At 38.3% G+C, this 24868-nt stretch overlaps 1 protein-coding gene across 3 annotated transcripts in view; it reads left to right on the top strand.

Moving 5' to 3' along the window:
* NLGN4X (neuroligin 4 X-linked) overlaps positions 1 to 24868 on the top strand; it is a 608585-nt gene that overhangs the window by 454954 nt on the left and 128763 nt on the right. For all 3 annotated transcript variants that reach the window (XM_069761571.1, XM_069761572.1, XM_069761569.1), the window contains one exon: positions 20109 to 20294. In XM_069761571.1, the coding sequence (XP_069617672.1) occupies positions 20109 to 20294 (186 nt within the window). The remainder of the gene's footprint in view (positions 1 to 20108; positions 20295 to 24868) is intronic.

Below are 24868 nucleotides of genomic sequence, written 5' to 3'. Positions count from 1 at the left end.
CACATGGAGACCGTGCAGACAGCCGTAAACGGCGCTGCAAGGCCCAAAAACCCCCCTCTAGGTTATCCTATGTAGTGTTTTTCCACAATTTAGCTGGAGACGGGTGGAAAAACACTAATAGAAAATTTGAGAAAAAATGTGCAGCAGGCTGCACTATGAGCAAAAAAGGACAACTGTGTGAGGCAGTGTGAACCCCCCCTGAGCTGAATACAACCGGGTATATGGCTGCACACAGACTACAGAGTGAGCTGCACACACACACACACAGAGAGACCTTGCAGAACGCTGTTAAAACAGCGCTGCAAGGCAAGAGCAAGGTGAACAGTGAAGAACACACAGCGTTTTGCTAAATTAGCCTTTGGAAAGGAAAATAAAGCAATTAGCTATCTCAACTGGCCCTCAGTTAGAACACAGCGTCCTGTCCCTAACTGAAATCACAGCAGAGTGAGCGCAAAATGGCGGCAGCGTTTTTTATAGTGCAGAGTGACATCATTTCAGCAGCCAATCACAGCCTTGCCAGTACTTACATGCCCATCATGCTAAACAGGATGTGCCCACACTTCCAATCATTCCTCATTGGCTGCTGCGTTCAGTTTGAATTCTGGGAACTTCCGATTCCGGTATCCGATACGCGGGAAGTATCGGAATTCGGTATCGGAATTCCGATACCGCAAATATCGGCCGATACCCGATACTTGCGGTATCGGAATGCTCAACACTACTCCTAAGCTACCTGATATGTTTCATATTACATATAGACTAGAGAGCATAAGTAAAGTAGAAACACTTCAGAGCTTTCTATGCTTTTTTTCGGGACAGGTGCCCATTTCTGCACACGGTTCTGCACAGGAACTTTACTTGACCACCACAAAAAGTAAAGAAAAAATATTGATACTAGGATAAATAAATTTATTAAAGCAAATTGCATTAATGGAATTCCAATCATTTTTGTTATAAAAACGTGGGCACTTTCTGCTCATCCATGCGCCAAGTCTTACCTGAGGAATTAATCACCCTAAAATTGAAATAAACAATAAATGATGGTAAAGAATAGATCTAAAAGAAATTGGGAGTCATATAAGACCAATAATTTTCTTTACAACTTTTTTGTTTTTGTGAATTCCATCATGTTGCAATTTCAATTGTCAGCCAGTGGCTCAGTGAAAACTGTTCTGTGAATACTGGCATCATTGTTGTGCTGACGCACTCTTCTGATAATGATCATAACCTTGTTCCAGCAGGTATATCTTGATATAAGTATTTGGCAGATGAAACTAAGGGTGTCTGTTGTGCGGTAAGCATGGAATAGAAGCCAAGAGCTTTCTAACATTATCGCCTAACAGGTTGCCCAGTTATAGTTGACTTGGAGTCATACTGTGTGACATATAAAACAACATTATTTAACATTCTTCCCCATTTCTGGTGGAGATGGAGAGATTTCTATTGAAAAGAACGTGGAAGAAATGCATACACATTGCTTGGTGTCAAAGTATCACCAGTAAACAACTTGCCTTCTTTGGACTTGCATCACTAATGTAGAAAACATTGAGTCCAGTGGACATAAAATACCATATATACTCGATTATAAGCCAAGGCACATAAATTTACCCCCCAAAAATTGAAAATTTATTGACTCGAGTATAAGCCGGGTATGCATTGTCCCCTCATTCCTATCCTGGTATGCATGGCTCCTCATCCCTGTCCTTGTATGCATGGCTCCCCATCCCTGTATACATGGCTCCTTATCCCCTATCCCTGTATGCATGGTTCCTATAAAAAAAACACATCCTTCTTACGTTCCCTGTGCGTCCTCACTGCAATTTGTTCCGGCGGCAGCAGCTCTTCCTGCCGATCAATCACATGTCCCCGCTCATTAAAGTAATGAAAATTAACTCCACTGCTATGGGAGTAGAGATCCGTGAATATTCATTACCTAAATGAGTGGAAGACAAGTGATTGTACGGCCGGAAGAGCTTCTGGTGCCGGCTAGAACAATATGCAGCAAGGATGCACTGGGAAGGCATCGTAATTGAAATGTGTGCAGAAAGCCGGCGGCTACTGCTGTAACTGCATGCTATAAGAGAAATGAATATTCACTGCCATGTGTATATTTCTCTTTAGAAGTGGGCACAGGATTTAGCTGCAGCTGCCGGCTGCTGCCTCTGTGACCTGCTACTTCGCCGATCCCCCTCTGGCTTTCTGGGACAAGTAGTCGTGTATAAGCCGAGGGGGGCATTTACAGCACAAAAAATGTGCTGAAAAACTCGGCTTTTACATAAGTATATAAGGTATATGTACGTTCCTTGTCCATTATTTTATTCAATAAACAATGGCAGTAATGCATCTAGTATTTGGGCTGAATGCATGCAATCCTTTTGTAAAAGATGGTACAATCCTGGTGATTGAGCTTTTATTTTTTTGAGTATTTTTTTCATTTTTTCTACACCTTAACTGAATTAAACCCATTCCCTACCAAATCCAATTACGGATAATTATTTGGTGAAAGTCAGTAATATTTGTTTGTTGCCTTTTTGAATTGCCTGGTTTGTAGCTAATAGTTTTTAGGTTTCTGCTTTCATGTTTACTAGTTAACAAGGCTTATTATATGTTCACTTAGAGATTTAAAACATAAGAAAAATGTAATATTTATGTGCCACAGAATATGGGGAAAATATATGACTATGACCCTTGAGGTTCTGGCGCATATTTGTAGTTTAACACCTTATTGCCATTGGACGGGATAGTACATCCAATGGCAGTACTCCCGCTTTGATGAGGGCTCCAGCTGTGAGCACTCATCAAAGCCAGGACATGTCCGCTGTTTTGAACAGCTGATATGTGCCCACAATAGGCGAGGGCGAAATCTCAATACTCCCCCACCTTTTAACTAGTTTAATGCCGCTGTCAAACTCTGACATAAGCATTTAAAGCGTGTTTCAAGCCATCGGGCCAGAAATACGTGCCCCACTGACCCCCGTCACGTGATAAGGGGTCATTGGTTCACCGGCATAACAATCAGAGATCTCCTGGAGACCTCTATGGTTGTTGATGCCGGATTGCTATGGAGGCTATTGAAGCATACTAAAACTTAAAGAAAAATAGTTTTAAAAGTATATAGAAAAGAAAAAAATTTAAAAGTTTAAATCACCCCTCTTTCACCCCATTCAAAATAAATCAATAAAAAAATAAAACCTACACATATTTGGTATCACCAAGTTCAGAATCTCCTGATCTATCAATAAAAAAGTATTAACCTGATCACTAAACGGCGTAGTGAAGAAAAATCTAAATGCTAGAATTATGTTTTTTTGGTTGCGACGACATTGCATTAAATTCTATAACGGGTGATGAAAAGATCGTATCTGCACAGATGTGGTATCGTTAAAAATGTCAGCTCGGCACACCAAAAATAAGCCCTCACTGAACCCCAGATCACGAAATATGGAGATGCTACGGGTATCGGAAAATTGCGCAATTAATTTTTTTCACCACTTAGATAAAAAAGAACCTAGACATGTTTGATGTCTATGACTTCGTAAGGACCTGGAGAATCATAAGGGCAGGTCAGTTTTAGCATTTACTGAACCTAGCAAAAAAAAAACAAGGAAAAAGTTATTGTGGGATTGCACTTTTTTTTGCAATTTCACTGCATTTGGAATTTTTTTTCCCTTTTTTAGCCCACATCATGGTAAAACCAATGGTGACACTCAAAGTACAACTTGTCCCGCAAAAAATAAGCCCTCATATGGCCACATTGATAAAATAAATAAAAAAGTTTTGGCTCTTTGAAGCAGAAGAGCAAAAAATGAAAATGCGAAACCGAAAAAAGCTCTGGGGGTAAGGGATTAAAAAGATGAAGGTCTGAGCACAAATTATCCCTATTTAATAAGGTTATTCCACACCTATCTTTCACACCTTTTTCTTATAGGAATATATGAAGAAATGATTTCAGTATGTGACATGTCCCTAATAAGGATGGGTGGATAGTTTGAAATGCTCCGGCTTCAGCATATTTTTCCCTAAAAATCTGTGAGAGAAAGAATTTTCAATACATGCTTATTCCACTTAGCCAGTGTATCTTAAGATGGAAATCAACTCTGCCATACAAACTGGCAATCTTGTTCCCAATTGTGCTCCACTGGGAATGATGATATTTGACCACCAATGAACAAGATATGATAACCTGCTTAATATGACATCTGCACACTGATGTTTCAGCAAATAGTTAATGGTGCCATATGTTAGGGCTAGCGGAACGCACCGAGAAAGTTTATTATTAATGGTGCGTTCGCAGCCCAGGGTCCACCGTGCAGGAGGAACCTGCTGCTAGCAAATGGCGGCACTGTTTGGCGGTATAGACTAGCTCTGTTACTCCACAGAGTAGCCATGAAAGGGAAGCACTGTGCCCTGTTAGCCTCACAGGAGCACAAGCTTACTGCCAAGTTGATAGCAGTCAGTGGTTATGCAACATGCAATCTCATAGTAACATAGTAACATAGTAACATAGTTAGTAAGGCCGAAAAAAGACATTTGTCCATCCAGTTCAGCCTATATTCCATCATAATAAATACCCAGATCTACGTCCTTCTACAGAACCTAATAATTGTATGATACAATATTGTTCTGCTCCAGGAAGACATCCAGGCCTCTCTTGAACCCCTCGACTGAGTTCGCCATCACCACCTCCTCAGGCAAGCAATTCCAGATTCTCACTGCCCTAACAGTAAAGAATCCTCTTCTATGTTGGTGGAAAAACCTTCTCTCCTCCAGACGCAAAGAATGCCCCCTTGTGCCCGTCACCTTCCTTGGTATAAACAGATCCTCAGCGAGATATTTGTATTGTCCCCTTATATACTTATACATGGTTATTAGATCGCCCCTCAGTCGTCTTTTTTCTAGACTAAATAATCCTAATTTCGCTAATCTATCTGGGTAGTGTAGTTCTCCCATCCCCTTTATTAATTTTGTTGCCCTCCTTTGTACTCTCTCTAGTTCCATTATATCCTTCCTGAGCACCGGTGCCCAAAACTGGACACAGTACTCCATGTGCGGTCTAACTAGGGATTTGTACAGAGGCAGTATAATGCTCTCATCATGTGTATCCAGACCTCTTTTAATGCACCCCATGATCCTGTTTGCCTTGGCAGCTGCTGCCTGGCACTGGCTGCTCCAGGTAAGTTTATCATTAACTAGGATCCCCAAGTCCTTCTCCCTGTCAGATTTACCCAGTGGTTTCCCGTTCAGTGTGTAATGGTGATATTGATTCCCTCTTCCCATGTGTATAACCTTACATTTATCATTGTTAAACCTCATCTGCCACCTTTCAGCCCAAGTTTCCAACTTATCCAGATCCATCTGTAGCAGAATACTATCTTCTCTTGTATTAACTGCTTTACATAGTTTTGTATCATCTGCAAATATCGATATTTTACTGTGTAAACCTTCTACCAGATCATTAATGAATATGTTGAAGAGAATAGGTCCCAATACTGACCCCTGCGGTACCCCACTGGTCACAGCGACCCAGTTAGAGACTATACCATTTATAACCACCCTCTGCTTTCTATCACTAAGCCAGTTACTAACCCATTTACACACATTTTCCCCCAGACCAAGCATTCTCATTTTGTGTACCAACCTCTTGTGCGGCACGGTATCAAACGCTTTGGAAAAATCGAGATATACCACGTCCAATGACTCACCGTGGTCCAGTCTATAGCTTACCTCTTCATAAAAACTGATTAGATTGGTTTGACAGGAGCGATTTCTCATAAACCCATGCTGATATGGAGTTAAACAGTTATTCTCATTGAGATAATCCAGAATAACATCCCTCAGAAACCCTTCAAATATTTTACCAACAATAGAGGTTAGACTTACTGGCCTATAATTTCCAGGTTCACTTTTAGAGCCCTTTTTGAATATTGGCACCACATTTGCTATGCGCCAGTCCTGCGGAACAGACCCTGTCGCTATAGAGTCACTAAAAATAAGAAATAATGGTTTATCTATTACATTACTTAGTTCTCTTAGTACTCGTGGGTGTATGCCATCCGGACCCGGAGATTTATCTATTTTAATCTTATTTAGCCGGTTTCGCACCTCTTCTTGGGTTAGATTGGTGACCCTTAATATAGGGTTTTCATTGTTTCTTGGGATTTCACCTAGCATTTCATTTTCCACCGTGAATACCGTGGAGAAGAAGGTGTTTAATATGTTAGCTTTTTCCTCGTCATCTACAACCATTCTTTCCTCACTATTTTTTAAGGGGCCTACATTTTCAGTTTTTATTCTTTTACTATTGATATAGTTGAAGAACAGTTTGGGATTAGTTTTACTCTCCTTAGCAATGTGCTTCTCTGTTTCCTTTTTGGCAGCTTTAATTAGTTTTTTAGATAAAGTATTTTTCTCCCTATAGTTTTTTAGAGCTTCAATGGTGCCATCCTGCTTTAGTAGTGCAAATGCTTTCTTTTTACTGTTAATTGCCTGTCTTACTTCTTTGTTTAGCCACATTGGGTTTTTCCTATTTCTAGTCCTTTTATTCCCATCTCCTCACCGGAGAAGCCGGTATTCTAGGGGCTTATTTCAGCCGGGTCCCTGAACACACTCATACAATCTCCTCACCGGAGGTGCCAGTATTCTAGGGGCTTATTTCAGCCGGGTCCCTGAACACACTCATGCATAACCACACTGGCGCAAAGTACATATATGAATTGACACTAGCGCATGGCCGTGCGGCCATGCGAGCCTTATATAGTTGCAGCAAGTAAAAGACCTTCCTAGAAGGACCAATGAGAGACTGCCATACCTGAGCATGTGATCCTAAATCTCCACTGAGAGATCTTGCCCTGGGCATGCTCAGTGTGCAAAGCAGGACTTAGTCCTAGCACTTGAAGGACCTTCCAGAAAAGGACCAATGGACTTAGCTGCAGTATCTGACCATGTGACCCTCGATCTCCACTGAGAGGTCTTACTCAGGGCATGCTCAGAACAAGAAAAGCAGGACTTAGTCTCAGAAGCGTCTGCTCGCTGCTGCCCAGCACTGACTTCAATGGCAGAAGCCAGAGAAGCAGCAGTAACTCTTTGTACAGAGTGGGACTGAGCAAGACGCTGGGACCGATGTCTCCGCTGAGCAGGCTCCACTGCGGCAGGAGAAAAAGGGGAGACCGCAGCGGAGGTGGCCTGAGATTCCCCCTGTGCAGAGGCGGGAACTCGACCCCTAACACCATACATGTTTTTTTGTGAGTCACAAATAAAATCTCAAAGTGTGTGAATTTGTGTGAATTCACAAATTTCAGAAAATTTACCTGCCTATTGACAGACAATCCATCTTTTTACTGACCTGATATATGAGACTAGCATCCAGTGACTGGTGACAATCCAATAGCTGTCGGCTGTACACTATATATGACAACCTGCTGCATTAGGCAAGATCAGTGTTGGCACCGTCATTATCTGTTTAACCCCTTAAATGCTGCTTTCAATAGTGACCACATCATATAAATGGTTAAAAGAGTGTGGGGTCTTCCTCATTTTCCGTGAGATCATGATCACTTGGTCCTGATGTTTCCCATGGCAATTCACAACCAAATAGCGGCCTTAGAGTTTGTTGCCTGTAGTAGGCTGTTTAGAAGTTAGCAACATTTGGGTGTTAAAAACACTTTTTCAGTCCTTTCATGTCAAATTGCATTAATTCTTTAAAATCACCTCAAGGGTTAATAATCTACCTGACTTCAGTTTTCAATATGTCGAGGGGTGACATTGTTAAAATGGTAACACTTTTAGAGGGTTTCCAATATAAAGGACCCCAAAAGTCACTTCAAACCTGGAGAGGTCGCTAAAAGAATTATTTTGTAAATTTTCTCGGAAAAAGGAAAAATTGCTCTGCATTTTTAAATCTCATTAAAAGCTACCAAAGTAAAATAACATTTTACAAATGAAATGGTGCTGATGTAAAGCATACATAAGGGAAATGTTATTTATTAATGTTTTTCTATGGTACGACTATCTGAATTAAAGATAATCAATCCAAATCAATGGGATATGATGAAGCATTCCAGAGTTATTACCACATAAAGTAACACTGGTCAGATTTTTAAAAAATTGGCTCCGTCACTAAGGGATTAACTCAAGCTCAATCATCATCAGATCAATCAGCTCATTTATAGTTGCTAACCTAACCAAAGGAATATACAAGTTATTAGTGTAAAAATCTTTGGCTGTTTAACAGGTGTGAACATTTCAAAGTACGATTACACAGAGGCACTTTTTTGATCAGGTTTCATATGGTTGTTAGATAAGAATATGTATGAAAATTCACAGGAATATAACTTTGGATCATGTTCTTTGGGAAAACATTGGTAATTATTGCAGGACTTCTTCCAAGCCATGACATTTTATATAACTAATCATTATTTACAGTTTAGCCAATGATAAAGAGAATGATACTTTGCATGACAGAAAACATACTGCTTTAGACTACTCGTCTGCTTTGCATTTAGAACATGATTTATCAAAAATCATATGAATAAAAATTAAACTGGAAATTTATATTTTTAATACTTCACTTCAAACCTATTCACATTATAGTTATTATACATAAATAGTCTGTTAAACATTTAATAAACTTTTTACAGCCATAACTTTAGTACATTTAGATAGATAGATAGAAATGGTATAGACATATAGATAAATAGATAGATAGATTGACATTGTATTACAAATTCTAGTCACTTTGTCAAATTTATGAGACTGGTTAATGTCAATGTACAATGTTTTCTGCAAAGAAGATAAAAGGATGAATACCATTCATTACAGTGGAATAGAACAGAATGTACATCAATAATTCAAAATTAACAAGCCATTTCACAGACAGAGAAATATTCCGAAGAAATTTGATGATTCAGACAAAAGTATATAAATGTGCTAAGCCAATTAAAATGTGTTAGAAATGAAAATAATGTAAATATCTGTTTGGACAATTATAATAGTGGAAAGCAAAGATACATTTGGTGGATTGAAGTTATCTGTTTTTAGAAGAGGAAAAAAAACATGAGAGGTCGCCACGTCATGAGCATGCTCAGTAGGGATATTTCTGGACTTAGCCTCTGGAAGGCCTGTCCGCTGCTGCAAATTGCTAGTTACCATAGCTTTGGCTGGAGAGCCCACAGTAACCAAGCGAACAGCACGAGTCTGGGCAAGACGCTGAGATCGATGTCTTTGCTGAGCAGCTCCCACTGCAGCCGAAGCAGACTGGGAGACCGCAGAGGCAGACAAGATCTACCCCGTGCAGTGGGAGAATTCAGCACCTAACATGTCCACCACTTTGTTTATCCTTTCTTGAAAAGCATTTTCAAAATGTTAACTATATTTTTGCTGTAAATCAGTCATAGTAGATTGATTAAAAAATGTTGCAAATTGCTGTATAAACTGAAAAAAACATAATCTAACTCCAACAACTATGTTACTGTTTTAACAACTGTATTTTTTATTTTCAAGTGCTTGAAGTAATAAAAATATGAGATGAGGCAAATGATTCAATGCAAATTGAATTGATGTCAAATTTTGAGGAATGAACTTACCAAATTTGGATTATCTGCTGTTTACTTCAGTAAAATGGCCTGAGTCACAACCATGTCTGAATGTACTGCTGGAACCCCTGCCTGGTAGTTAAGCCGCACTGCACTAACACTATTGTTACTGCTGGACACATGCAGTGTGTGGTGTTTAGCTTTTAGATTCATGAGACCAGTTATCCCCTTTGAGTGTTTTGCTGCAGCGAGATGGTAGGTAATTATCCTGTTTGGGAGCCATTGCGCTCACTTCTATATAAACTCCAACAGACAGTCTGTAAATAACAGTTGTTAGTGTTCAGCTAGGCCTATGCTTTATGTTTCTTGGCTCCTGTGTTCTTTTTTGTATTTTCCGTGTTCTGACTGCAGCTTGAATTTTGACCATCCAGTTTTCTTTTGATTTTGCACTTGATATGACTTCACTGCTTTGACCCTGCTTGATGACTCTTCCGGCCTCTAGTTTGCACTTGCCGATGGCAGAACTAGTGTTGGAGCAATACTGGACCCCATTTTAAGACTAAATCCTTGTACAGGGGTTAAATGGTAAAAATCAGGGCAACTTTGGAATCAGCCAGATGCAGTGGCTTGTGCTGTCTGTCTGATGTAGCCTTTTTTGAACTTGTGGCCTTTGACAAATATAACAGCCTTCCACCATTTTACAGCATTCTGCATCAAAGAAGGTTAACATGACCTCAGGCGCAGATGGCAGAATTCCCCATAATTATTATTAATTATCACATCACATGAAATAACAAGGCAATCAGGAAGGATCACTATATTATGTATAAAGGCAAAACCAGGAAACCCAGCAAGAATTTTATGGTGAATATAATGAGAATACAATATATCTTATCCATGGAAATGGGGAGAGACAGCCATAAAACACTGACTAAATTGTACATATGGTATGTGGTATGTGACAGAACACCAATGAAGTAAATTAGTGTGGGAGGAAAAGGCGATAATAGAGATTTAATTGATTAGATTGAATTGATTAGATTTAATTGAGAGATAGCAAAATCAATGTGCTACTGGTTACAATTTATTTACCTGTAGTCATGTATTTTGAGGTCACTTTGACATCTTTAAGGCTGAGTTTGTTTAAAGGCTGAGTGCTTAAAGAGAAGTTGTATAAAGTTAACTCAGAGAATAATATAAATCTTTCCAGGCCAATTGGAGGTTTTTCAGTTGATTATTTTATTTCTGGCAATTCAATTTGTCATAAATAATATCATGATTTGAAAATCTGGTGAAGTCTACAAATTCAAACTTAAAAATATTCATCTGGAATAAAATAAATGAATATGAGAAACTTAGAATACTGATGATATAATTACACATACAAACTAAAAACTTGAAAATTAATAAGAAAATATCTGTTTTTAAGCTTCGACTTGTGTTAGACTTTGTATGTAACATATGTAGCATACATATATACATTTATGCACTATGCAAGCAATTTATAAATTCAACTAACTATTGGGCTCATACAATGCATGCATATGTGTGGACAAACAACGGATGAAATAAGTATTGAACACAACACCAATTTGATATGTAAATATATTTCTAAAGGTGATATTGACATAAAAATATTAGCAGATGTCAGTAGCCACCCATTCAATCCACACAAAGACAACAAACCATAGCTGTCCATAAATTAAGTTTTATGTAATAATGAGAAATTATATAGGTGTTAAGAGTCGAGTTCCCGCCGCTGCACAGGAGGAATCTCGAACCACCTCCACTGCGGTCCACCATTCTTCTCCAGCCGCAGTGGAGTCTGTTCAGCGGAGACGTCAGTCCCAACATCTGGCTAGGACAGATACTCTGCGCTTGGTCACTGCTGCTCTTCCAGGCTCAGCCATTGTAGCCAGTACTGGTCAGCCACGAACCGACGTCTCTGGGACTAAGTCCTGCTTTTCCCCTTCTGAGCATGCCCAAGGCAGGACCTCTCATTGTAGGTCGAGGGTCACACGCTCAGGTCCTGTAGCAGCTCCCATTGGTCCTCTAGGAAGGTCCTGAAGTTGCTGCAGCTATAAAAGGTTTGCATGGCCGCACGGCCATGCTCTAGTATCATTTGTGTTTTGTGCTTGTCGCCAGTAATACTCTGCCACTCATGCTACACGTGGAGAGTGTACAATAGCCATGGGAAATTACATAGGCAGGCAGCTAGCATCAGTGGGTGTAATTAGTCGCTTGGCTTAGCATCTGGTTCCTTCATGTGTGTGGTTAGCACAGAAGAGTTCCAGAGCAAGCACAACCCTAGATAGGGTTTAAGTCCCACTAATTATTTCACGACTCTGTGAAGTAACAGGGTTCATGCTGATACTGACGAGTGACGAAACTCACGCCTAATCTGACATTGTACCACCATATTCGGCCACCATTTCTCTAGCAGCAGGCTTCTTTCCTGCATGGTGGACCCTGGGCTGCGAACGCACCTATAACAACTCATATATTTACTCGGTGCATTCCACCAGTCATAACAATAGGTAAAAAAATATTGTACATATGAATAAAGCGAGGTGGAAAAACCCATGGAATGTCTTGACAGTAGCTGAACTGTATCAGTAATTAGAAATCAATCCTGCCACTAAGTGTAAAATATCAGCTGATTCAACTGATGGCCTATAAAAAGGTGTCTCATTACTAAAGTGCCACAAAAAAAACATCTTATGACAAGTAAAAGCAGTGAGATGCCTCAAAACCTTCACAACCTGATTGTTGCAAAAGATTCTGATGGAGTGATTGCCAAATAATTTTTAAACTACTGAAGGTTCTAGTGAGCACTGTTAGGGTCATAATGTGAAAGTGGAAGGAACATAATTTCATCATAAACTGGCCACAGCCAAGTGCTTCCTGCAAGATTTCAGACAAAAGAGTGATGTGTACTGAAGACAAAAGCGTTTAAATAATTATCAAAAGAGTTGTCCAAAAGCCAATGACAATTTGTGGAGAGCTAAAGAAATACTTGGAATCAGCAGGTACAATTGTTTCAAAGAAAACAATAAGTAATGCACTCAACATTACACGGCCTGTTTGCAAGACTCCATTACAAAACAAAAAGCATGTTCAAGCCTGTTTAAAGTTTGTTCAACAACATTTGTACAAGCCTGTATAATCCTGGGGGAATATAGTCTGCTCAGATGAGACCAAAATTAAACTATTTAGATTCCATAATATAGACCATATTTGGAGGCTAAAAGGCACTGCATATACCCAAAAAACAATGTATCAACAGTGAGGTTTGGAGGTCGAAACATCATGGTGTGCATAGGGCACTGGCAAACTTCATATTGTTGAAGAATAAATGGACACATGAACCGAGACATTCCCGAGAAAAATCTGCTGCCATCTACCAGAATGATAAATATGAAACAATGAAACGTATCAACTTTTCAGCAAAACACACAGCGTAGGAAACTCTCAAATGGTTTTAGAGAAAGAAAATAAAGCTGCTAGGATCGCCCAGCCAATCACCTGATCTGATTTTAGGAGAAAATGTGTGTATTATGTGATATAAAAAATGTACAAATAATTAACATAATGTAGATCATGGCTTTTTGTACATATGTTGTACCTTTTGGAGCTTTTTTGTAACCAATTAAGATTTTGAAAGTTGTGAATCTCATTCTTTGGGTGACTTTCTATTTAAAGTTTAAATTACACTGCTCAAAAAAATAAAGGGAATACTTAACAGAATATAACTCTAAGTAAATCAAACTTCTGTGAAATCAAACTGTCCACTTAAGATGCAACACTGTTTGACAATCAATTTCACATGCTGATGTGCAAATGGAATAGACAACAGAAGGAAATTATTAGCAATTATCAAGACACACTCAATAAAGGAGTGGTTCTGCAGGTGGGAACCACAGACCACATCTCAGTACCAATGAATTCTGGTTGATGTTTTGGTCACTTTTGAATGTTGGTTATGTTTTCACACTCTTGGTAGCATGAGACGGACTCTACAACCCACACAAATAGATCAGGTAGTGCAGCTAATCCAGGATGGCACATCAATGCGAGCTGTGGCAAGAAGGTTTGCGGTGTCTGTCAGCGTGGTGTCCAGAGGCTGGAGGTGCTACCAAGAGACAGGCCAGTACACCAGGAGATCTGGAGTGGGCCATAGGAGGGCAACAACCCAGCAGCAGGACTGCTACCTCAGCCTTTGTGCAAGGAGGAACAGGAGGAGCACTGCCAGAGCCCTGCAAAATGACCTCTAGCAGGCCACAAATGTGCATGTGTCTGCACAATCGGTTAAAAACCAACTCCATGCGGATGGTCTGAGTGCCCGACATCCACAGATGGGGATTGTGCTCACAGCCCAACACCGTGCTTGATGCCTGGCATTTGCCACAGAACACCAGGATTGTCAAATTCGCTACTGGTGCCCTGGAGGGATCTGCTGCATGCAACATCCTTCAGCATGACTGGTTTGGCAGTGGGTCAGTAATGGTGTGGGGTGGCATATTTTTGAATGGCCGCACAGCGCTCCATGTGCTCGCCAGAGGTAGCCTGACTGCCATTAGTTACTGAGATGAGATCCTCAGACCCCTTGTGAGACCATGTGCTGGTGCGGTTGGCCCTGGGTTCCTCCTAATGCAGAACAATGTCAGACCTCATGTGGCTTGAGTCTGTCAGCAGTTCCTGCAAGATGAAGACATTGAAGCTATGGAATGGCCCGCCTGTGCCCCAGACCTGAATCTGATTGAACAAATCTGGGACATCATGTCTCGCACCACCCACCAATGTCACGTTGCACCACAGACTGTTCAGGAGTTGGCAGATGTTTTATTCCAGGCCTGGGAGGAGATCCCTCAGGAGACCATCCGCTGCCTCATCAGGAGCATGCCCAGGCATTGTAGGGAGGTTATACAGGCACGTGGAGGCCACACACACTACTGAGCATCATTTCCTTGTCTTAAGGCATTTCCACTGAAGTTGGATCAGCCTGTAACTTCATTGTCCAATTTGATTTTGAGCATCATTCCAACTCCAGACCTCCATGGGATATTAGTTGTGATTTAAGTTGATAATTTTTAGGTTTTATTGTTTTCAACACATTCCACTATGTAATGAATAAAGATTTACAACTGGAATATTTCATTCAGTGATATCTAGATTGTGGGATTTTAGTGTTCCTTTTATTTTTTTGAGCAGTGTATATAAAAAATATGAGAATGGCAAAAGTGACAGTAAAAACAGCAGAACAGATGTTTCGGGAAAAATACCCCCGTCATTACATGAAAACATTTTTGCCTAGAAAAACTCAATGGGTATGCCAGCATCTTAGAGACAACATGTGCACATACCTGTAAGAATGAAATTTAGTTGAAGCCAAAAAAAAACATCTTTATAAATTTGTGAGTTTTCTAGTTTTTCATAACACTTTTATTTTCAGGAAAATGTATATGCCATTAGTAAGTTTTGGTATCTATTGGGTGCTTTTTCAGCACTTTTGTTTGCTGAACCTATGATTTTCACATAAAAAACTGAGACCCTATAATATGACTTGTAGGCCAAATAGAAAAGGTCTGGGGGAAGAAAAATAGACAAGCCATAAAATAAAAATAGTAAATTTACCTTAGCACTTTCTAATAAGGTTTGTCAATATCAAATGTCAACTGTCAACCAAAAAGTATTTTTTTTTCTAGAAAATTGCACATTTTTAAGATACATTTTATTAATTTATCAGAAATTTCATCTCTTTTATAATAGATTTTTATTTTGTTGCAGGTTTAAGATGCTCTAACATGAAAGAAGTTGTATTTCATTATCCTAAAATAATTAACAAAAATTTGTATGCACATATGTACCATAAATTTAGGGTACCATAACTTTTTAAGGTGCCAAATATTTCTAAATTAGAGATAATTCTTGTTTTGTCACAATGTTTTAAGCTAAATCACAGATTCTGATATATTGTACCTTGTAATTGAAAAGTAAATATATTTTAACCACTTACTGCTCCATGACAGAAATTTCCATCATTGAATGGGTACCAAGTAAAGTATGTAGCAGGCTCATGATCTATACCTACTCACATGCAGGGAATGCTGACTAAATTAAATAGCAGTCATCTGTGTTTAAAAGTTGCAGCTAGATCTTAAATTTGCCCCTGCTATTAACCATTTAGATGCAATTTTAATCATATAAATAGTGAATTTGAAGTTCTCATGTGAATCAGCTTTCATCAACTCTCTGTGACGCGATTTTGAGGAATCAATAAATACCATAGGTGCCAGGGATCCATGACTAAGCTTCAAAGGAAGCCATGATTTACACTACCACAGTATTGCAGTATATGGTACTAGTGATCAAAAGATTGCATCTTAAAAATATGAAAATTTTAAAAAATGTTACCTTTCTCGGAAAATGGCAATAGAAACAATTTTTTTTTGCAAATTTCAGAATTTTTTTTTGTTTACTTAAATAAAAAATTCTATGCATGTTTGGTGTTAGGCATTGAGTTCTGCTGCACAGCGGTAATCTAAAGCCATGTCTGTTGCAGTCTCCCATTCTTCTTGGCCAGGACAGATACTGCATGTTTGGTTACTGCTGCCCTTCCAGGTTCAACCATTATAACTAGTGCTGTTCGGCAGTGAGCAGGCGCTCCTGGGACTTTTCCCCTCCTGAGCATGCACAGGGGAAGACCTCTCATTGAAGGTCGGAGGTCACACGTTCAGGTCCTGTAGCAGCTCCTATTGGTCCACTAGGAAGGTCCTGAACTGCTACAGCTATAAAAGGTTTGCATGGCCACACGGCCATGCGCTAGTATCATTTGTGTTTGGCAGTTGCCATTGGATACTCTGCCACACTGTATATAAATAATGTGAGTCTGTTTAGCCTTGGGGCTGTACACTCAGGCAGACAGCTAGTGTCAGTGGGGGCAATTTGCCTTGGCTTAGCATCTGGTTCCTTCATGTGTGCACTTAGCACAGAAGAGTTCCAGAGCAAGCACAACCTTTGGTTAGGGTTTTAGTCCCTGTGTACAGCGCAACTCTGTGAGGCAACAGAGCTCGCTTTCATTTCACACAGGGTGAAGTTTAACCCACATGTGAGCTCAGTTTCCATCTGCCATTACTTGCAGCAGGTATCTCTGCATGGTGGTCCCCGGGCTGCGAACCCACCTCGTATCTATCACCCTATTACTTGGTGCGTTCCGCTAGCCCTAACAGTTTGGTATCACCACAATAATTCTGATCTTGAGAGTCATTCTGTAATGTCACTTTTACTGCTCAATAAACATAGTTAAAAGAAATCCATATAAACAAATGCAAAAATACATTTATTTTGCAATTTTTCAATATATTGAATAATAATATGAATAATGTCATTTGAAACCACAGCTTGTCCTGCAAAAATCGAGCCTTTCTGTGGCTATGTCGATAGATAAATATAAAAATCATAACTATTAGGAGAATGGAAAGAAAAACAAAAGTAAAAATGAAAAATCGCCCGGTTGCTAAAGTGTAAAAGATTAATGCATAGTAATTTTAAAAATGTGTTAATTATATATGGACATATAAAATAATATTTTTGAAATATATGTAATAATAATAATAATAATCTTTATTTTTATATAGCGCTAACATATTCCGCAGCGCTTTACAGTTTTGCACACAATATCAATATAATATATATATAATCAAAATAATATCAATATAAAATATATATATATATATATATATATATATGAAATATATGTAAAATGTAATTAAAACTGTTATCAATGACCTATTTAAATGCTATGTTTTCCATTCAATTATTCGCCTACAAGTTATAATAAGATAGCTTGAGTATAAATCAATAACTAATTACAAATAAACACCTAAATAAATGTACTGCAATGCAGACTGCATGACAAGTACTTAATGATTACATTTTAATTGGATTCTTGAGGCTCATTACACTTGTCTAGTTAAATCTGTAAACATTTTATTGGTAAATAGATATGTTTTTGCTGTGTTTTCTATATTTATCTGCTTGCTTTATTCTTCTCTTTCACTATGCACTTGGGTTACACATTATTTTTATTCAAACATCATGTTTAAAAGAAACCATGCAACTAAAGAAAGAAGGAAAAACTTAATTGTATTCATTGTCATTCTAAAGAAAATGAAATGTTTACCAATTGTAAATGTAAAAAGCACTTTATGTCAGTAAGGACATGTTTAGAGCAGATTTTTATCAGTGGGTCAATTTTACCATTGTTTTATGTTTTGCATTCGAGAAAGTTTCTTAGGCTTCTCCTACCAAACAAAAAGGAAAATGATACTGTATTAGGATGCAACTAGAATGGTGTCCTTGTGTTGTCCATTTTTTTTTATTTAGTTGCATTTGCTAGTTTGATCCTAGACTGGGATGCAAATTGGAAAACACTCATTTTTTTGCAGACTGCTCAGTAAAAAAATTAAATCAGATATGTGAACATGCTGATAGATAACACCTTATACACATTCTATACATGAAATTCGTAAATATAACTTGGATGTCTACATTTTTGTCCTATTAATGTCCTTCTCCAGTCTACTGAAAGTACTTGTTTCTCAGGGCCACCAATATCTGCAGCCTCAAGAGAACAGTGGGGAGAGGGGTGAACTTGTTTTACATTTTGACTATTCTTGCGATCAATTTGTGATTTTAACAAAAAACTGGCAGAAAAATGAAAAATGGACAAAATGTAACCTCTTGAAAACAATAATTATTGGTGACTAAAGAATTCTCAATTAAAATAAAAATTATTACAATCAGTGTTTGATTATTATTATTCCCTACTAATCAATTGTCCTTTTAAAAGTCTTGCTGATATTCAGATTTTACCTATGATTTGCTAAGTAAAATAATTTTGATATTTTAACAAATTTGTTTTACTTTAGAAAAATATACCATGGGAATATAAAGCTATATCAACTACAGTACAAAAAAGTGTTGGACAATCAAGTTCCACGTCATTACTCATTGCATTGCTTTCTTAATTTAGTCAGTGAAAAGTTCAGTAAAGGACACCTACATCGATATGCGTTAAATAAAAGAAGAAATGAAAATACTAATTATGACTAAAAATGAAGATTCACATATTCCGGCTTAACTTTTTTGCTCTTAAATGTAAAAGCACAAACAATAGCTATTTTCTTAAAAAGTTTTGCTTACCCTTGCTTAATTTCATAGCAATATATTTTGTTTCAAGTTCATTCATTACAATTTGCCTTTTTGCTGATTTGGAGAAATTTTAACAGTAAACCATTTATATAAATGTTTGAATCAATAGAATGCAGTTAAAAAAAGAACCAAGAGAACAATTCTTATACATTTTTCAAACTTCTTACCTAACCACATTGTTACAAATAAGAAGCAACAATACTTTAATGGGCTTGATAATAATCTCTGAGAATTGTAGAAGTCAGTGTTCTATAGCAAAAGTCCAAATAATAAATCAAAAGAATCATAGGAAATCACAAGAATTTGAAATCAAATACATAATTGTTTGACTTTTAAGCCATTTTAGAAATTTGGGTTAAATAAGCATTCATATCAAAGTTTTTGTCCTAATATATTTCAGTTATCATATTATATAACACTGTGTACTTACAATTGCTAATTTTTCCTTACCACCCAGTAAATTCTTATCTTTTTGCCACTCTATGTAGAAACAGGACATTTCTTTTCATTGTATTTACCCTTCCCCACTTTAACAGCTGAGCCAGCTGCTCCCTCCTCCCCCTGTCAGGGACTTTTGCAGTGATAACTTATGCAGGGAATATTGATGTTCTGTTTTTGCATAGAACTTAGAAGAACTCAGCAAGTCAGTTTTTAATTACATGATGTAATAGTCATAATACAAAAGAGAATAATTAGCTGGGTAGAAGGGCAAAATGATCAATTGTAAGTACACAGTGCTATATAATATCATGACTGCAATATATTAAGAGGATAAAACATTTGATGAGTTTGCTTCAACTCAAGATTTGGATGCGTAGTCCATGTTTCCTTTTCTACAAAAGTTGTGTATATTCATATTTTCTTCTCATCGTTAATTCTTTTTCTAGTTTGCTTTCTTTTTCCTTAGCACCAGCATTCTTCCAATTTCAGACTTATTTTAAATAGCAAGAGACTGCATAAGGAGTTTTATATATCACTGTCTGAAATTACATGACATGGTTCTCTTCTGTAATCTTTAAAAATGATGTTTCTATCGACCTGTTCTTGTAGGATAGCTTGGTTCAGTCAAAAGAGCTTAGGCTAGCAGTAAGTTCTGTTCGGTCATTTCCACAGGATATGTTGAAGAAGTGTAATACCCTACTTAAATGTGGTCTTCGAATTAGCAAATATGCTTATTCAGATGATGTAAAAAAAGATAGAAAGATCATCTTATTTGTTTTTATATAAAATTTGCTTAGCTGCATTAAATTAATTTATGAAATGTGTATAGTATTTGTGATCAATTTCATTTTTTCTACGATTATGGTGTACTTTTATGATCATTATTATTTTATTACTATGTACTATATTTTTTTCTTATCACAGGATTTCTGAGTACAGGAGACCAAGCAGCAAAAGGAAACTATGGCTTACTCGATCAAATACAAGCTTTAAGATGGATTGAAGAAAACATTGGAGCTTTTGGAGGTGACCCAAAGAGAGTTACAATTTTTGGTTCTGGGGCTGGAGCATCCTGTGTAAGCCTATTAACCTTATCCCATTATTCTGAAGGTAATACTGTTGAAAACACAATTCTAATTTTCCTACTTGCTATTATCTTAAAATCTAATTGGTCAACATTTTGTAAATTATCATTTTTGAATTGGGACAGCAGTCACAATATTAAATAAACAAGGAGAGAAAACAATATTTTTTTCTTTATATGAGCCCCTGAATTATAATGATCCTGCTAAATATAACAAGATATCAAATTAAGTGTTAGGACTGGCAGAATGCACCAAATAATATTAAAGAATATGAGTTGCGTTCGCAGTCCGGGGTCCACCGTGCAGAGATGACACCTGCTGCTGAGTAATGTTGAATGGATGCTTGCTCACACGTAGGTTAGACCTTACCCAGTGTGAATAGAAGCGAACTCTGTTGCTTCACAGAGTCACCATGAATATGCTGCGCCCTGTTAGCAGTCACAGGGTGCAGCTGAAAGACACTAGTGTGATCCCTATGAATCCCCACTAAACTGGTGATTGGACTCGCTCTGACCTTCGGTGGCTTTTGAGCCCGCGCCTGAGGTTGCCCTGAGTCAGATGCTGAGTCCAAGCATTAGTTCCCACCCTACACTGACCGGCTGTCAGGAAAGCGCACTGATTGTGCACGATGCCGTACAAGCGGGCACTGCAATTAGACGCTGAAACATGTGCAAAGTGTGCAATTTGCACTGTCGGGCACTAGGTTGCTTCCACCATTCGCAGACAGTCATCAACACAAGGAATGGGAATGATTAAGGAGCTTTCACCCAACGACATACATTCATCTACACACACGTTAACAAATTTATACAAGTGCATAGCCGAGTGGCCATGCAAACCTTTTATAGAAGCAGCGCTCCAGGACCTTCCAGATGGTCCAATAGGAGCCGCAACAAGACCTGAGCATGTGACCCCTGACCTCCAATGGGAGGTCATCCCGTGGGCATGCTCAGTATGGGAAAAGCTGGACTTAGTCAAAGAAATGCCTGCTCACTGCAGATCAGTGCTGGCTACAAAGGCAGAGCCTGGAAAGGCAGCAGTAACCACGCGCACAGTATCAGCTTGAGCGAAACGCTGGGATCTATGTCTCTGCTGAGCAGGTTATACTGCAGCTGGAGGAGAATGGGAGACCGCAGTGGAAATGGTTCAAGATTTCCCCTGTGCAGCGGCAGGAACTCGACACCTAACTTTAAGTCAATGATCTTCAAATTATATTGTAAGTTAAAAAAAGGCAAACTGCACTTTTGGAAAAAATATAAATAATTGACCCCCTTTTCTACCACACCATAATTAGGAGCAGGTAGGTCATGCTTGTGGCTATACTGTACTTTTACGATATGCGGATTACACACTGTGCTCTCTATAATTTAACCCTCTCAGTGGGTTATTCATTACTGACCAAAGACTACATTTGTACGCTCAATGGTGTCCACTTAATATTATTAAAAGTTTGTAATGAATGGCCTTTGAAACTCTGGAGGATTAAAATTCCCTCTATTGATATAAAAAAAACATTGAAAGACAAGATGATTCGAAAATTTTAAAACTAAACATTTTTTTCTATTACACAATGTTTTGCATTGAATAAAATAAGAATAAAAGTACTGTAAACATTTATTGGCAGCATCAGTAAATTCCTCTGGCAAAATGTATTTGGTATACAGTGTTGTGCAAACGTTTTAGACAGGTTTAGAAATGATGCTACAAGGTAAAGAATTCTTTAAAAAATAGAAGTGTTAATTCATTCTTTTTATTTAACAAAAGCAAAGTGAGTGAATGAAATAAAGAGAGATCTAAATCAAATCAATATTTGGAGTGAGCAGTTTTTGCTTTCAAAACAGCATTAAAGCGTAAGTACTTCTAGGTTCACTTGCTCATAGCTTTTGAAGAAAATCAACAGGGATGTTGCTCCAAACTTCTTGGACAATTTACAATAGATTTTCAGTTAATTTAGCATTGTGTAAAGAATTCTCTTCTCATTTAATTCTAGACAGACTTGATGATGTTAAAATCAGGGCTCTGTGATGGACAGATCTTCTAGGACTCTTTCTTCTTTGCTATGGTGATGATAGCTTTAATTGCATTGGCTGTACGCAGTGGCATAACTAGACTCCAATGGGCCCCAGTACAAGATTTGGACAGCCCCCCATCCCAGTACATAAAAATATGTGTATAAATATATATTTCCTCCATCCTGGTATATACGGTGTCATGTAAAAGTTTGGGCACCCCTGGTCATAATTACTGTTATTGTGAACAGTTAAGCAGGTATGAGATGAAATGATCTCTAAAAGGCCTAGAGTTAAAGATGACAAGTTTCTTTTGTATTATAGTCAAAAAAATATACAGTACAGACCAAAAGTTTGGACACACCTCATTTCAAGATTTTTCTGTATTTTCATGACTATGAAAATTGTACATTCACACTGAAGGCATCAAAACTATGAATTAACACATGTGGAATTATATACTTAACAAAAAAGTGTGAAACAACTGAAAATATGTCTTATATTCTAAGTTCTTCAAAGTAGCCCCCTTTTGCTTTGATGACTGCTTTGCACACTCTTGGCATTCTCTTGATGAGCTTCAAGAAGTAGTCACCAGGAATGGTCTTCCAACAATTTTGAAGGAGCTCCCAGAGATGCTTAGCACTTGTTGGCCCTTTTGCCTTCACTCTGCGGTCCAGCTCACCCCAAACCATCTCGCAGACCATCTATGAAGATTTTTCTCTTCATAGGTATATTTTTGATTTACAAGCTGTGATACTTTCAAAAGGGGCTGCTACTATGTACTAGACATGCAGTGTGCCCAAACTTTTGGATCAGCCCATTTTCCTTTATGTAATTTTTAAGATGTAAAAGATGAATCTATATGTGTATTTATTAGCCTAAAATACAAAGGAAATTTGTCTTCTTTAAATTTAGGCCTTTTGGAAATCATTTCATCTTCATATACCAGACATCCTATATACAGCTCTGGCAAAAATTAAGAGACCACTGCAAAATGTTCAGTTTGTCTGATTTTTCTCTTCATAGGTATATATTTTTGAGTAAAATGTAAATTATTCTTTTATTCTATAAACTTCTGACAACATGTCTCTAAATTTCCAAGCAATACATTTTTTTTTCTGAAAAGGAGAAATGGTCAAAATTAAAAAAACAACAGTGCTTTCAGTTCTCAAATAATGCAAAGAAAACAAGTTCATAATCATTTAGAAACAACAATGCTAATGTTTAACTCAGGAAGAGTTCAGAAATCAATATTTTGTGGAATAACCATGACTTTTAATCACACCTTTCATGCATTTCGGCATGCTTTCCACCAGTCTTTCACACTGCTTCTGGTGCAAACATTTAAGCAGTTCTTTGTTTGATGGCTTGTGATTCCATCATCCTCTTGACAGGGCTTTGATGTGGTCGTCGCTTAATTTTTGCCTGAGCTGTATGTCCCTTATCTTGGGCTCCAACTTGATATATTCCTAATCCAGGTAATATGTCCCTTATCCTGGTATATGTCCTTCATCATGGGTACCATCCTGGTAATATGTCCCTTATCTTATTATATGTCCCTTACCCTGGGTCTCATCCTGTTAATATGCATACAAAGGAAAGAGGGTGGTTCTCCAGCCAAGACAATGTTAGGGTTGCACTAAATAATATATGATAATAAAGTGCATTCACCACCCGGGGTCTACTGTGTAGGGATGGAATACTACAGCTAAGAGGACAATGACGAAACAAGCAGTGAGCATAACTGACTCGCAATGAGTTAAACGTCACTCAGCGGAGAAGCACGTGGCTGTGCCAATGGAACACAGTGACACAAATGTGAACCCTGTTAGCTTCACAGGCGTATGCAAGCCCCACTGGGGAAGGGGAACTGGAAGTGGACTCCAAGCACTCATAGAACCCCTCATAGGAGAAGCCAGAATTCTAAAGGCCTGATGCCAGCCCTGAATTCATACACACAATCTCCTCTCTGGAGGAGCCGGAATTCTAAAGGCACTAAGCCTGCCCTGATCACGTACAACTGAGTCCACAGTACCGATAGATTCCTCACACACACAGAACATAAATGATCTTAGAGCCAAAGATCCTTTTATAGATTTTGTCAATCAGACAGGACCTTGCTCACGGGCCAATCTGGAGCTGGACTAGGACCTGAACATGTGACAGCCGACGACCAAACAGAAGTTGCCTCACAAGCATGCCCAGTAGAGTGAAATCTGGACTTAGTCTCAGAAGAGAATGCTCACTGCAGTAACTTATTAGTTACCATAGCTGAACCCGGAGAGGCAGTAGCCATGCTCACAGTGTGAGTCTGAGCAAGATGCCGAGACTGACATCTTTGCTAAGCAGCATCCACTGCGGTTGGAACAGAACGGCAGACCGCAGAGGAAGATAAGGCTTGGGATCTATCCTGTGTAGCGGAAAAATCCCCACGCCTAGCAAACAAATCCAAAAAAAGTGAAAAAAAAAATTATTAAAGTAGTAAAAAAAAAAAAACACACTGGTCACCATGAAAGTCCACAATACATAACCGACACGTTTCATCTAGAAGCCTTAATCATGATATGTAACATTGGAAAAAAGAGGTTAC

The sequence above is a fragment of the Ranitomeya imitator genome, chromosome 3 (genome assembly GCF_032444005.1).
Source record: "Ranitomeya imitator isolate aRanImi1 chromosome 3, aRanImi1.pri, whole genome shotgun sequence".
NCBI classification, from domain to species: domain Eukaryota; kingdom Metazoa; phylum Chordata; class Amphibia; order Anura; family Dendrobatidae; genus Ranitomeya; species Ranitomeya imitator.
The sequence above is the reverse complement of the archived record's forward strand: the minus strand, read 5'-3'. Positions and strand labels throughout refer to the sequence as shown.